General features: G+C 43.5%; 1 protein-coding gene across 2 annotated transcripts in view; it reads left to right on the top strand.

The window, feature by feature from the left end:
- The window catches only part of LOC144115686 (uncharacterized), a 92937-nt gene extending 80439 nt beyond the window's left edge, over nt 1–12498 (top strand). For both annotated transcript variants that reach the window (XM_077650154.1, XM_077650155.1), the window contains exons 16-17: nt 5914–6455; nt 6964–12498. In XM_077650154.1, the coding sequence (XP_077506280.1) occupies nt 5914–6455; nt 6964–7428 (1007 nt within the window). In that variant the 3' untranslated portion in view covers nt 7429–12498. The remainder of the gene's footprint in view (nt 1–5913; nt 6456–6963) is intronic.
- The last annotated feature ends 650 nt before the right edge of the window (nt 12499–13148 follow it).

The raw sequence follows: 13148 nt of genomic DNA on the forward strand, positions 1-13148 counted from the left end.
TGCAATGTATGGCCCAGACACTGCATGGGGGTACACTGAAAGTCCCAAAGAGCTCCACGGAAATTTCGAGCATTGTCTGTCACAACAAAAATGGGTGCCTCTTGCAGTGGTAGATCCCATTCACTTGTCATTGCTTCCAGGTGTGCTAAGGTGTTGCACACAGTGTGACTCAATCACGTGCTGGTTGCCCAATGTGAATGCCTGAATTTTGAAGTTCAAGGTCAAGTAATGGCACGTGAGACTAATGTAGCTCTAGTTTGACCTCGACGTCCACATGTTGATGAACGACAAAGACTGTACACCTTCCTGTAGGTCGGCGTGAATTCGGTGTCTGACAGCGCTTACAGTGTCCCTGTACAGGTCGGGGATGATTGTTGTTGAAAAAATTGTCCAAGAGGGGATCTTGTACAATGGCTCCACATCATGCATTAACTCCTTGAACCCTCGGTTTTCAACAAAGCCGTATGGCTGCAGGTCAAGTGCCAGCATCCAAGCAATCCGCGTCGTGATTTCTTGTCCTTGGCGCTGCGACAACTCCTTGGCCGTGTCAAACTTACATTTGATAGAAGGCTGCGATGCGCTGCCGAAACTTGTTTGCTTCCCGCCTTCCGCCAAAAACGCGCTCTGCAAAGCATAATGTTTGTTCCTTAGGTGGTTCGCCAGTGGTGTCGTGCCAGACGACATCCAAAGTTTGGCGTTGCTCATCTTGCATGTCGCTTCCTGCGGATTATCCTTGATGAAATGTTTCCAGATCGCACTTTTCGTGCAACCAGCCATGTTGCTGACACAGGCCAATACAATCCTTTCGCGCCTTTGGTCCGCAGCGCTGAACTAAACAGCGCGGAGACGCGGAAAACAGAACTATAGAGAGACAGAACAGTGAAACGCTGACAGCGCCGCGGTGTGGGCGCGCCTGCAACCAGGAGTAGAAAACTTCTTCTTGCACTCGGCAGTTGGCACTGCGTGCATTCATCATCACGAGATAGACATGTTGTGTGTTGCATGCGGAGAGGAAGAGGAAATGCCTGAACACTTGATACTTTTCTGTAAAGGGCTTCACCCTACAGTGGAAAGCAGTGGGGCTGATATATCCAAGGCACTGGGGTTTAGGGATGGTGAAGGGAAAGTAGATTTTAAGCGAGTAGAAGTAACCAAGCAAAGGTTATCTGATTGGTGGCTAAAATCAAGACAAGAGTAAAGTTTCATAAGTCATGGCTAGGTGGCTTGAGCCGCCGCCCGATTTAAAGTGTTCAGCCTTATCCATCCATCCATCACCATCATTTGTTGTATTCAGTTCAGTGCTGTTGTTTTCTAGTTGCGGCATGCTTCTGTCTCTTCTGAAAACTAAACATTTCTACATAAATGCCTGTCTTATGAATGAATGAATCTTTATTGGAGTAGGATGGTCAGTGAACTAAATGGTGAATAGGAGTAGATGCTGCTCTTTTTGTAGTCACTAATAGTGACCTCGCAGGCCGGCGTACTGGCGTTCACCACAAAATTTCACAGGAAAATTAGTTTCACGCGTTGACAGCGGGATAAATAAATTTTTTAAAGGTGTACACCTACCGTGGCTTGTGTCATGCTGTGGTTGCTGTCGCTCGTAACCTGTGCCACTAGCGATGTTCCGACCGCGTGAAGTGGTAGATTTTTCTTCGACTGTTCTTGATTTGGTTGCGTCACGAGTGCTATCAGGTTTGTGCTATTGAGAATTTATTTCAGCCTGCTGTGCTGTGGCTGCAGATTAAAAATGTGTGTCGCACGATCAGAAAACAAATGACTGCACTGGAGAATTGGGAGAAGGAGGAGGATTGGCAGATGTTTCATCGGCGCGGTCACCCGAATACCGAATATTCAGTCACCCGAATACTTGGTACACGATTCGCAAATCAAATATTTAGAAAATTTGCTATTCGATTCGTATTCGAACATTCTCACACTTCTACTTTATGTGAATATTTCTGGCCTGCTGCATGACTTACATTCCTGAGCTTTTGGTCTGTTTGCTTTTTAGAGTATTGCTGAGAGTATAGTGCAGCGCACTTGCCATGCATTAACGTACTGTGGACAGTTCATGTTTTCCTACAGTTCAAGTGCTTTCAGAAGCCCCAACAGGTGCAGTTCTTTTGCTGTGAGGAAGAAGTTTGTTGTATTTGGCTGGAGTATTAAATTCTGAGTAATTTGAACTAGAGAAAATTGTTATGAGTGGACTTCTAATGCACCTGGTTCTGATAAATGCTCTGATCCAGACATTATCTCTAATTGTAGAGCCCTGCATTGACAAATAGGGAATGCTGTATCTGGGCATTCTCCAAGTATTGCCACCTGTCACAGGCTTGGGAAAATAGATGAAGATGACCCATTTGGCCATATGTTCAGCTCCTGCAAGTAGTGAGGAGCTGTGTGAGAATGTGGCTGAACTGGAGGCTACATTTCGACTTGCAGAATGGTCCTCTGGTTTTAAAAATGATGTACAGTAGAATCTCGCTTCTACAGATCTCAAGAGGCTGCGAAAAATATTTGTATCAACCGAAATTTGTGTCATCAGAAACGAAAAGTCCATATGCTGTCTGGTCGGGGTATGTACTGCAGGACTGTTGATTGAGACGTCGGCAGTGTGCAGACTGCACATTACCGCGCACTAGTCGCATTGCACACTGCACAACTGGCGATTGGCGAGGCAATGAATTGCACACCGACATGTGTGATGCCACAAACTAACGAGGAAGCCTGCACGTTGCAGTGCATGCCCATGACTAGTGCTCTTACATCGCACTATACCAGCTGATACACGCTGTTGCTGTTTTCAAAGCTTGAAGACGTGAGGGCAAGCCAGTCCCTTTTCCACGGAACAGCAGCAGGGCAGTCAGTCCAAGGGAGGGCATGCGGGAAGGGGCAGTGCATTCGGCCCTTGCCATTGGTTCTGATGTTATCTGAACCAAAGCAGAGGTGGCAAGCTGCCACTGCTGCCATTCTGTAATTGACGCCACTGTGTGCTCGTCTTTGTCGATCATGCTTCGTGCGCTGCTGTGCCACTACAGAGTACACCTCTGATTGTAAATAAGTGCTCAGTTTGTGTAGTGATGCTTGCATTGCAATGTAAAGCTTGGTCGAAGGCTGTAATTTTTGCAATACATGGTCAGTACACCAAAAAATTTGTTGCTTTGCTTGTCTAAAATCTTTTTTATCCCAAAATCTTTTTCCTTTTTTATGACTTCAAGTTAATTAGAGGGGTTCACTTTCTGCTGAACACACCTTACTGATTGCAATACAATTCACTCTCTTTAAGGCAAGCTATGTAGAGTTGAATTCTTTGATAAGCCGAACGGTCGGGGACCTTTGTTTGCATCTCAGTAAAAACTTTTCAGCAACAAAAAAAAAATAAAGAATTGGATTAGCACAAACTGTTTAACTTGTGCATATTGGTTAATGCGAATTTTTGTAGTGCCATGGTGACTAGCATTCTACAGTACCAAGCAAATGATTTCTTTGTGTTTCATCGGTTTCCAATGGGCACAAGCTTTTCCCTGGCCTGCTGCTTGGCTTTTTGGGAGTGATATGCTTGGAAGATGGGTCCTTGACCGCATCTTGTATAGACCAAAACACCTTATGCCATGGTGCTCTTTGGCCAGTGGCCCTTGCGCCATTAAAATTCTTCATCACCACCATTATCATCATTTGTTTGTGTCACTGTTGTGCCACATACAAAAGAGATCACAACACAGAGAACTACAGTAGGAAGGAAGCTGAGAGCATGAATGAATGGGCTAGTATGTTGTTCCAGTGAATAGTGTGCGGAGCCTTGCATGCAGTACAGTCAGGCAGATTCTGCTGTAGAAAAGCAGAATGTATGCTCTTCAATGTATGCTTTGCAGTGTACACTCTTCTCCTGAACTTAAAGGTGCACGAAGAGAATTCTGAGCTTGCCTTTTTACCGCGGGAACTTGATCTACATGCTCCGAGCATTCTTAGAAACTTCTAATTATTGTCCTGTACGGTCGATTTCACTACCAAATTGGATTAAACGTCCCGGCTTGCACCTTTTTTTTTTTAACTGACCTCTGAGAGTAGGCGGAGTCAACGAACGCATGAAGTGCCTTTCAGCGAGTCTGGGGGCGGCTTCGCCTTTACTTCTATTTTGTTTCTTAGGTTTTCATGAATGAATAGTTTCAGTTGCAGACAACATAGCCTTAAATTAGGCCCACGGAAATAAAGATATACGTGGGCTCTTTGCTTTCGTAGATCACTCCGTGTATTACTTTGTATCACTCCGCCGATGGCAGAGCGACAAGCCACCATGCGACTGTCTGAAAGACACTCCATATGATGGTTGACTGCTCCTACGCTCGGAGGTATGTTAAAGGAAAGACAGGAGCCGGGACGTTTAATCCAATTTAATAGATAAATTGGACACGCAGGACAATAATTTGAAGTTTTAAGAATGCTTGGAGCGTGTGCACCTTTAACGCTGTTGAAGAGCGTGTGATTGCTCATATTAGTTTTTCAGATTTTTTTACAAATTTAATTTCATCTATTGTGCTCCTCAAGGAGGGAGTGGTAAAAACAGAAAAATGAAAACAGTAGTTACATAAATAATTAAATAGCACCTTAGTATACAATGTTAGCTATTGCAACTCGGCACTGCTCATTGTTATTAATGCATACATATCTGTGGGAAGGTGATTCCACTCACGTAAGGTGCGCAGAAAAAATGATTGATAGAAGTATTTAGTACTGCATGAATCGATGCCAACTTTGTGACGATGGTCAATGGGATGCATAAAATGGTTTAGGAACTAGGTGCTCACTTAGCGTGGAATGGTGGTACAATTTGTGAAAAAATGTTTCCTTGCAAACTTCACCTCATTTATGCTGGTCTTCTTCCTAGCTTACAAATAGCATCTGGGCTCTAACACTGTCTGATGTTATAGTCGCTTGTGTTTAGCTGAAGTTCTGGTAAGGTGAGTAGATTCAGAGCGTCCTATCATATTTGCTTTTGAAATGGCATACTGTATTAAAAAGCTTTGGAGATGCTTAAGCTCTGCCTTAAGAGTAAAATGCAAAAGCGTTCTCTCGTGGTCAAGCACCTGTCAATGTGGATGGACATCAGCATTCAGGGAAGGTGCTGACTCAGAAGAAAGCCTCGCACTAGTAGACATTACCGGCTCCATCACATACGTTTGTCAGGAGCAAGCAAGCACCCGCTCTTTATACTATCCACATGACTGCATGGCTCCACACTGCTCCTATAGGCCCCTTTGTGCAATCGAAGCTTTCGACTCCACTTCCTCAAGGAGGGATGGTGATGCCACGCCCACTCAGAGCTCCTGGTGTCCTTCACGAGAAGTGGAAAGCTTGTGCAAGGCCTCCGCTGCTGCTGCTCCTGGGATTTTTCCTGCACTAACAACACGACTGAGTTACGGCAGCCTTAGACTGTGGTGACGGTGATGACAATGCCGGCTTTTCCACCTCACAAGCTGCTTAATGCTCTCACATTAATATATGTCACATTGGCTTACATTCTATTTATAAGAAACCTCATCTGTTGTAGGTTACTTTGTGTTCCCAGAACACTGGGTTCAGTCAGATAAAGCAGGCGATCTGAATGCTGGCACACTTAACTACAAGCATGATGGAAGCACGAACTACTAGCATAACGAGCACCTCTTTCAATTGCTTGTCTGCTGGTTAACAATAAGCAGTCCAACGAAATGTGGACACGTCTAGAGTGACTTGTTGGCACCCCTGGAATTAACGCTGGCAACTGCTTTGTATACTTCAATTTGAAAAGGGATGCATGAGGCTGTTGTGGGTGTTTTTTTTTTTGTATTTTCTAAGGTTACACAACTGCACTTACAGATTTCCTCTTAAGAATGCTGCATAATCTTTTTTTCCCACTTCTACTCATGGCAGGTGCACGGCCAAAATCAGTGGCCACTTGGGCCGCTCCTGTGTCTCACAGCTCGCCAAATGGCGGCAGCATCACAGCCGAGAGGAGCAGCGTTGTGGGCTCAGGTTCACCCATTCCACTGACTGTGTGGGCGAATCCGCAGTCACGACCGCCGACCCAGTACTTTCAGAGCCTGAGACAGATTCAGTCGAAAGTGGACTCTGGTCGGCCCCTTCATCGCTGCTCGGGCCAGGTTGTGCGTGTGCCTCCGTTCACCATCAAAAGTGACGTGCCAACAGCCACTGCCGCCACAGATAGCGGTGCCATGGAGACAGATGTGTCGAGACCATCTGACCAGCACCATAGCCGCCAGCAGGTTGGCACTCTTGGTGTCGCCAGCAACAACAACAATCAGGTCGGCAATGGCGGTGCCATTGGGGATGAGGAAGAGGATGAAGCATGTGACAACTCGTCGGCAGCAACGGGCGAGCCTTCACCAGATGCCTCACCAGACTTCATGGCAGAGATAGATGCAGAGTCCAATCTGGTCAGCCACTGCCTTCAGGTTCGTGTACGCATAGTGTCGATTTACAAGACTTGTGCAGAAAGTGATGGAGAGCCACGTACAGTGCATGCAGTTTTCACTGTGTAATTTGTCTACCTGCCTGTGAATGTGCTGTCCAGCCTGTGTCCGTAGGGATGGCAATGTTAGAAGAAAGCTGGCAGTTTGTGCTGGTCCTAAAGGATAGGCAGGCAGAAAAATTGTGTATTGGGTGATTCACTGTAGCTATTTTTGCAGATGCATATTCTATAAATTAACCCTGATGTTGTTGCACAAAAGGTATATATTACACTGATTCTGCTTTAGCATGGTGAGACTGAGAAATGCCTGTGCAGCAAAAGGCGCATTTCAAATTTTTTTTCCATACTGATAATTATCAGACACTGATTGTGTTCTGTAGGTGTGAACACTCAAGTTGAAATGGCAGTTTGCTGCATTCTTTTTTCTTCATTTTACAACACTGTACCGGGGTGCTTAAGTATTCTGTGCTGAGTAGTACTAATGTTTGCAGGAGGCAGAGCTGTTGGAGCGTGAGCTCTCGCGGAAACTTCGAAAGCAAAAACGAGGCCCTGACCCCGATGCTGTCCCCTACACCAGGCCACCAGCTCTTCGAGGTGGTGGCACTGCTGCCTCAGTACCTGGTGCAGCATCTGGGAACCTCCCTCAGCGACGCCGTGCTGCTTCCACATCAGAGGCCAAACCAAGCAGCGGCGGGGCATTGACCGCGCACACTCGGGCTGCGTCACTGCATGGCCCCCTGCCTCCGTCTGCTAGGAACTCTTCGGCAGCAAGGTCGTCTGCGGTCATGACTAGATCTTCTGGCTCAGGTGGTCCAGCGATGGTTGTTAGGATTCCTGGAGCAGTTGCTACTCCCTCTATGCACCTTCAGGGTCGGGCAGTTTCTGGATCAGAGTCACGGCCTCCACATAAAGTGTCCGGCATCGCCGTGTCAACAAAGCCAGCCATTCGCCGGTGATAATGCTGCAAACTTATTTTTTAGCGGGGCCTTGTTCCCACAGTACTTTTGGCTGAGGGAGTGCTTTGTTGGGGAAGTCTCCAGCATATATTTCTTTGCACCCCATCCCCGCTGGCGTGGGCAACTTTAGTGCAATCTGAGCTTTTCAGAAAGGCAGCTGTTTCACTGCATCTTTGCCAAACAGGCTGTTGAAATACGATATACTCAGTCGCATTGGCACAGTGGTTTTTTTCAGCCTCAGAATAGTTTACGTCAGTGCCATAACAGAGCAGCGAGGGTGATTGTGTACTAGTTTTGCAAAGCTCTGAAAGAACAGCCCTTTTTTTTCCTGTAGCAAAGTTTAATCAGTTTTGTTTGGTGCGTATACACTTTGACCTTGTCAGTCTATAGAAAGACTGGTGTGGGCCTTTTAAATTGATGTGCACATAGGCTTGTGAGCTGTGGAAAAGGCCTTTAGTTTAAAAATTCACTTTCCCTTTGGAGGAAATGATCAGCATTTTAGAGCATGCTTAGAATAAACATTTACAAAGCATGATCCTATTGCTGTAGAACTGCTTTCATAAATGTCTGTTCTGCTTCAGAGGCTAGCAAGCCATGGCACATGTGTACCTACTCTGTGTGTCTAAACCACGCAGAGTTTTAGAGGCATAGAGTGCTAGTACTAAGTGCTGCTGTCTCATTTGGAATCAGCAAGCAGTGTGGATGTGCATCTCTGTGTAGAATATGCAGCATCTGTGGAAGTAGTTGCAGTGAAGTCCTGTCCATCCCTAATTATTAAGCACATGCTTTGCACCTTGCTTATCAACATGAACAAGAACTATGTGCATGTACAGTAGTCTCCCTTTAAGACGAATATGATCGGTCCATGTAAGTCTTTTCAGTTTAAAAGTTCAGCTTAACAAAAGTGCCTGAAGTACTAGTATTAGGCATATGGGCTTTATTAATGAACAGAAATGAGGAAAGTATGAAGGAGGGGGAGCCTGTATGGAAACAATCGAGCATTCTGTGAAAGTGTTTTCGTACGAATCACTTGAGGTCAGCGTTTATGCTGTTCTGCATTTGAGCCTTTATTACAACAGCAGCTTTATCGTTGTCCAGGAGGACATGTAACGAGTATTTGCTGAAAATTGCTCATAGTCCTCATGCTTTCACAAAACTTGATGTATTCGAAGAGTAGGGTCTGTCTAATTACATGCCATGTGCAAGGGCATCCACTGGCTGCAAGAATGCTTGTACATACAAACATGTTCAATCACTCATGTTCAATTATTTAGACAGCAACAGTACTATGCATTGTTGCTGTGTCTGTTGCAGTGTTTTTCCTCACAGAGTGCAAAACAAAAATGCAAATCAAGTGGCCATTCAGTGGTGTGGCACTGCAACAGTTTGCATCAACCAGCGTATGCAAGCTACTACACAGGTGGGAGAAGTTGGGTGTAAAGGATGGGACAACAGGCAGATAGCACACACTATCAGTTGGTGAGTTATTTCCAGAGGCATGTAATATATTGGCTTCAGTGAACATCAGAACCCATGTGCAAAAACAGCATGAAGGTGCATAATGCTGCAGGTGACACATACTTGGCCTGCAAGGTAAGAGACAATCGATAGTGCCAGTATATATCTGTCCGCTGTGCCATCCTTTGCGCTGTTCCAAAATGCTTTATAATAACTATTTCTTTTGCATTGTGCCCATGGGTAACTGAACCAAGTTGCCCCAACTGTTCAGCTTAATAGAGCCTATCTCAAAGAGAATCTCTTTTATTTGCATTTATCAGTGTTTTCAGCTTGCATTTTTTTCTTCGTCATTTTAGGTTTGTGTAAATTCAAGGCTGTCTTCATTGTGATAGGAATCTACTGGTTTCAATTCAATTTTTTCAATTCAATTCTTTATTCACCATGTCATGACCACAGAAGAAACTTTTAAACTAGGTTAGCCAGAGGACCATTACAAACCTGGAACTTTCACTAAGCACTGTATAGTATTATTATGGTTACACATCAGGTATCTTCAATACTTGGGTTCTAAAGGAAGGTGCATCACCTCCACTGTAGTCAAGTCAAGGCACAGTGCAGTGAAAGTGTATTGCTTGGCTTCACATGTTAGTCATGTGATCAGCTCACTTATGGCAATGGCAAAAGTGTGCAGCTGCGGTGGGCTTAAGGGCCACACACATGTGTGATCAGCACAGATCTTTAGTCAGTCTGCATGTAATGCACATGAAGGACCTCCCACACATGTGCCAACCAAGTTCAGTTGCAGTCTCTGGCAGCATATTCCATGCCCTGTGCATCTTTTAAACATGTCATTCATTGCACGGCTTCAGTTGCGCTGATCAACATAAAGGGTGTTCTTTCTCAGTGAAACCTAAGCAAATGATATTTCTACAGTCATCTTTGTGCACATGCCTATTTCGTAGCAATTTTTTTTTATAGAGGCTCTTTGTACAAAGAGTGAAAGCATAAGAACAAGGTAATGCCTTCTACTCCCTTTCCCTGTATTGGCTGATAATTGGTTCACTGGATGATCCCATGAAAAAGGCTCCAGTGGAACACCTACCACATGTATCGGTTCTGGGTTCCTGGAGTTTTCTACCACCAGTATCAAGAGTGAAAGTCATCAGTGCAGGTGCTTATGTCATTCACTTTTCATCTTTGCATTAACACCTTCTGCTGCAATGACTTGTTGTTGGAAAGGATTTTATATTTATCTAAGTTATACTATTTAATAATGTGTTCAGTATTGTTTCTTCATTAAGGAACTTGTGCTCATGCTGGTCCAAATGCAGGAATTTCTAATATATGTTGAGATTTATTTTGTCGTAATCTAGATTTAATTAACAACTATTTTGTGCGTGCTGCCATTTTGTGCAGGTTTCTTTTCTGTTTTTTGAGCAAGCTGCTCGAGACCAAAGATTTTTGTTAGTCTTCAGTGTGTTGTAGATTAGTTGGAGTGTTTCTTGGGGCGTAGTCATTTATTATTGATGTCACACATGAAGCACAACAGTGAAAGGTTCAATGAACATGAACTGGTGATGTGTGGCATTCAGTAACCCAATATTTTTTGTACCTTGCTACTTTTTGCAACAGCTGTATACATCTGAATGAGCAAGACTGATGTCAGAATTGTTACATGTACTTGTTTTCAGCACCATCATGCAAAAACATGTTCTTCTCTTCCATAGTAGGAAAAGTGCTGGCATCAAATATAAAATTATTTAAAATATGTGCCTCATACTTCAGCCATGAGAAAGTTTGCTTTTCTCAGTTCCTGTTGTCTGTTAGTTTCTGTCCATTACATGTTTTATGATGTTTGTGTTGTGTAGTGCTTGATGGAATGAAATGGCAGGGTGTTAAATTTGGTTTTGAAAATAGCCTGTTGCTGACCTTGTGTCACTGGCCAGGTCTTAAATGCTCCTGTCATCTTTGATAACTCAGTTTCTAGTCTTTTGAGACAGTGAACAATGTTTGGTTTCATTGCAGAGTCATTTCTCAAAGTGAAGTGTATTTATACACTGTAGTGTTTGATTTATTTAATGAGCATAACTGCCAGTTTCTGAATAAACTTCAAGTAGTGGTTATGCAAGGAAGATTCAAACCCTTTGAACCCATATATTCATATTGTTTGTTACCATGCAGATGTAATTTTTGTGAAAATCGCATTTATTTAGCCCTCATTTGATAAAAATGATGTGTTGAAGCATGCTGGCAGCACTGTGGGACCTAGTAAGGATCGGCTGTTGCCCACACAGTGCCTGCCATTCATTTAATGCCGATATGGGTAAGTGAGCATATTTTTTCTTGCTTCTTGTTCTGTTTTATTTTTTGGGGGGTGATGTGCACTAGTTTCCTGTGCACTCTGAAAGCATTATTTGCTACAAAAGTAAAATGTTATGTTCACTGTAGTAATGCTTAATGCAGCAAGCTGAACCACTTTCCGTTTGAACTGCCATTCAAGTATGAACAGCAAATTGCTGCTCAGACATCTATCGTGTATCAGGCTATTTACAAAGAGATGTACATAGTAGCTACATAGCATCATAGGTACCTTGTAAGATGTTTTTATCAGAATGCTAAAACAAAAAGTGAGAGTTATTGCGATGTAGTGTGTTCATAAAAAGCATGCAGAGAACCCAATTCTAGAGAGCAGTTGAGAGAGAAGGTGGGAACCTTGCAACACAAATTACAGTAACTCATTGTCTGCTGTGCACCCACTCCTCCTTTTTCATTTCAGTTTTTGTGAACATTGCAGGATCGTAGCACACTGTTCTAACGATGCTCGCAACATTTTGCAATTGTTCCTGTAGGAAGGATACTGTTTAAGCAGAGCTGCACTTTAAGTCATTGTGCCTTTGGAGTGTATTTGTTGTGCGCTGTAAATCGGTCTTTATTTTTCCTGTAGGTCACAGGTAGCACATCTGACCAATATGTGTTAGGGTTTGCCTTTGTGCTATGGAACTTGCAGCACTGGTTTTTGTCACATAAAGGTGTGTGTGTGCTTGTGTGTAATTAGGTCTCGTTAAGTCTAACACATATGTGCCTGTGAAGTATAGTCACAGTCTAAGCGTTATTTTCAAGAATGCTACATACGAATGATTGCATTTGTAATGGTTAAAAGATGATAATTGAAACAAGTGTGACATGCAAACATTAACTTGGATGTGCATGGCACTTTGAATAGGCTTACATGTTATGCATGCATGTGTGTGCACAAAATCTGAACCAGAGGCACATTATGGCTGATTTTCTTGCCAGTTGAATCCAGTTCAAGGTCAAAGATGGTAACAAAATGACATTGCAGGCACTACTTATGAGCATCACACACCTGCAAATATTAGATGTGGCATGCAATGAACTCAAATATAGGCTTGTGGGAATAATTGGACTTGCCACCAAAAATCATGTTGCGCTCGGTCTTTTTTTCCCCCTTTCTTAGCTGATGTGTTCCAGATATTTCCTGTGCACTTAAAAGAGACATTTATTACTGTGACTGGCAAGGGCTGTTTTTGACTTTAACCTGTAAGGTGCTTTGTTGCATGTATATGTGTCAGAATTGTTCAAGATAGGCACAAAAAAAGAAAAAACATAACCCCCATTGTATAAGTTTATTATTGGTGTGCAATGAATATTTTTGCACTCTTGCCTGCTATGCAACCAACTTAAAGCTCAAGCCATTTTTTATAATGCCGCCCTGGCTGGTTAATTGAATCAGCGCCACGCGTTTTATTTTCTACCTGAGAAGTGTACTGCTTAGTACAGTACTAACCAGTGAGCTGATGTAGCACGTATGAGAAATGAACAAAGGAGTTAAGTTTGCAGTTGGAGAATGAAAAGGAGGGCATCATTGTCATGGACCATTCCAGCCGAACTGTTTTCACTGTTGTGCTAGCAAGCAGGCTTTTCTCTGTGGCTGTTTGCCCGAGAGAACACTGGAGCAAATTTTGGCTGTGCTTGCGAAGTGAATAGTGCAGTTGTCTACTTAGGTTACAAATTGTAATCAGCTGTCACCACATGGCTCTGTTTGCAATGCTGGCTGATCTTGCTGTGTTGCATGACTGTGGCATGTGTTATGAAATGTTGCAAAATTGAGATGACTCAACATTACACTACATCTACCCAGTTCCAAAGCATCACATTAGTTCTGCGCAGGATGTTTCCAGAGGATTCTGTAACATCTGACACTAAAAGCCATTAGTACATTTCATTTCAGAAAACAAATT

Source organism: Amblyomma americanum, chromosome 1 (assembly GCF_052857255.1).
Source record: "Amblyomma americanum isolate KBUSLIRL-KWMA chromosome 1, ASM5285725v1, whole genome shotgun sequence".
Lineage (NCBI taxonomy): Eukaryota > Metazoa > Arthropoda > Arachnida > Ixodida > Ixodidae > Amblyomma > Amblyomma americanum.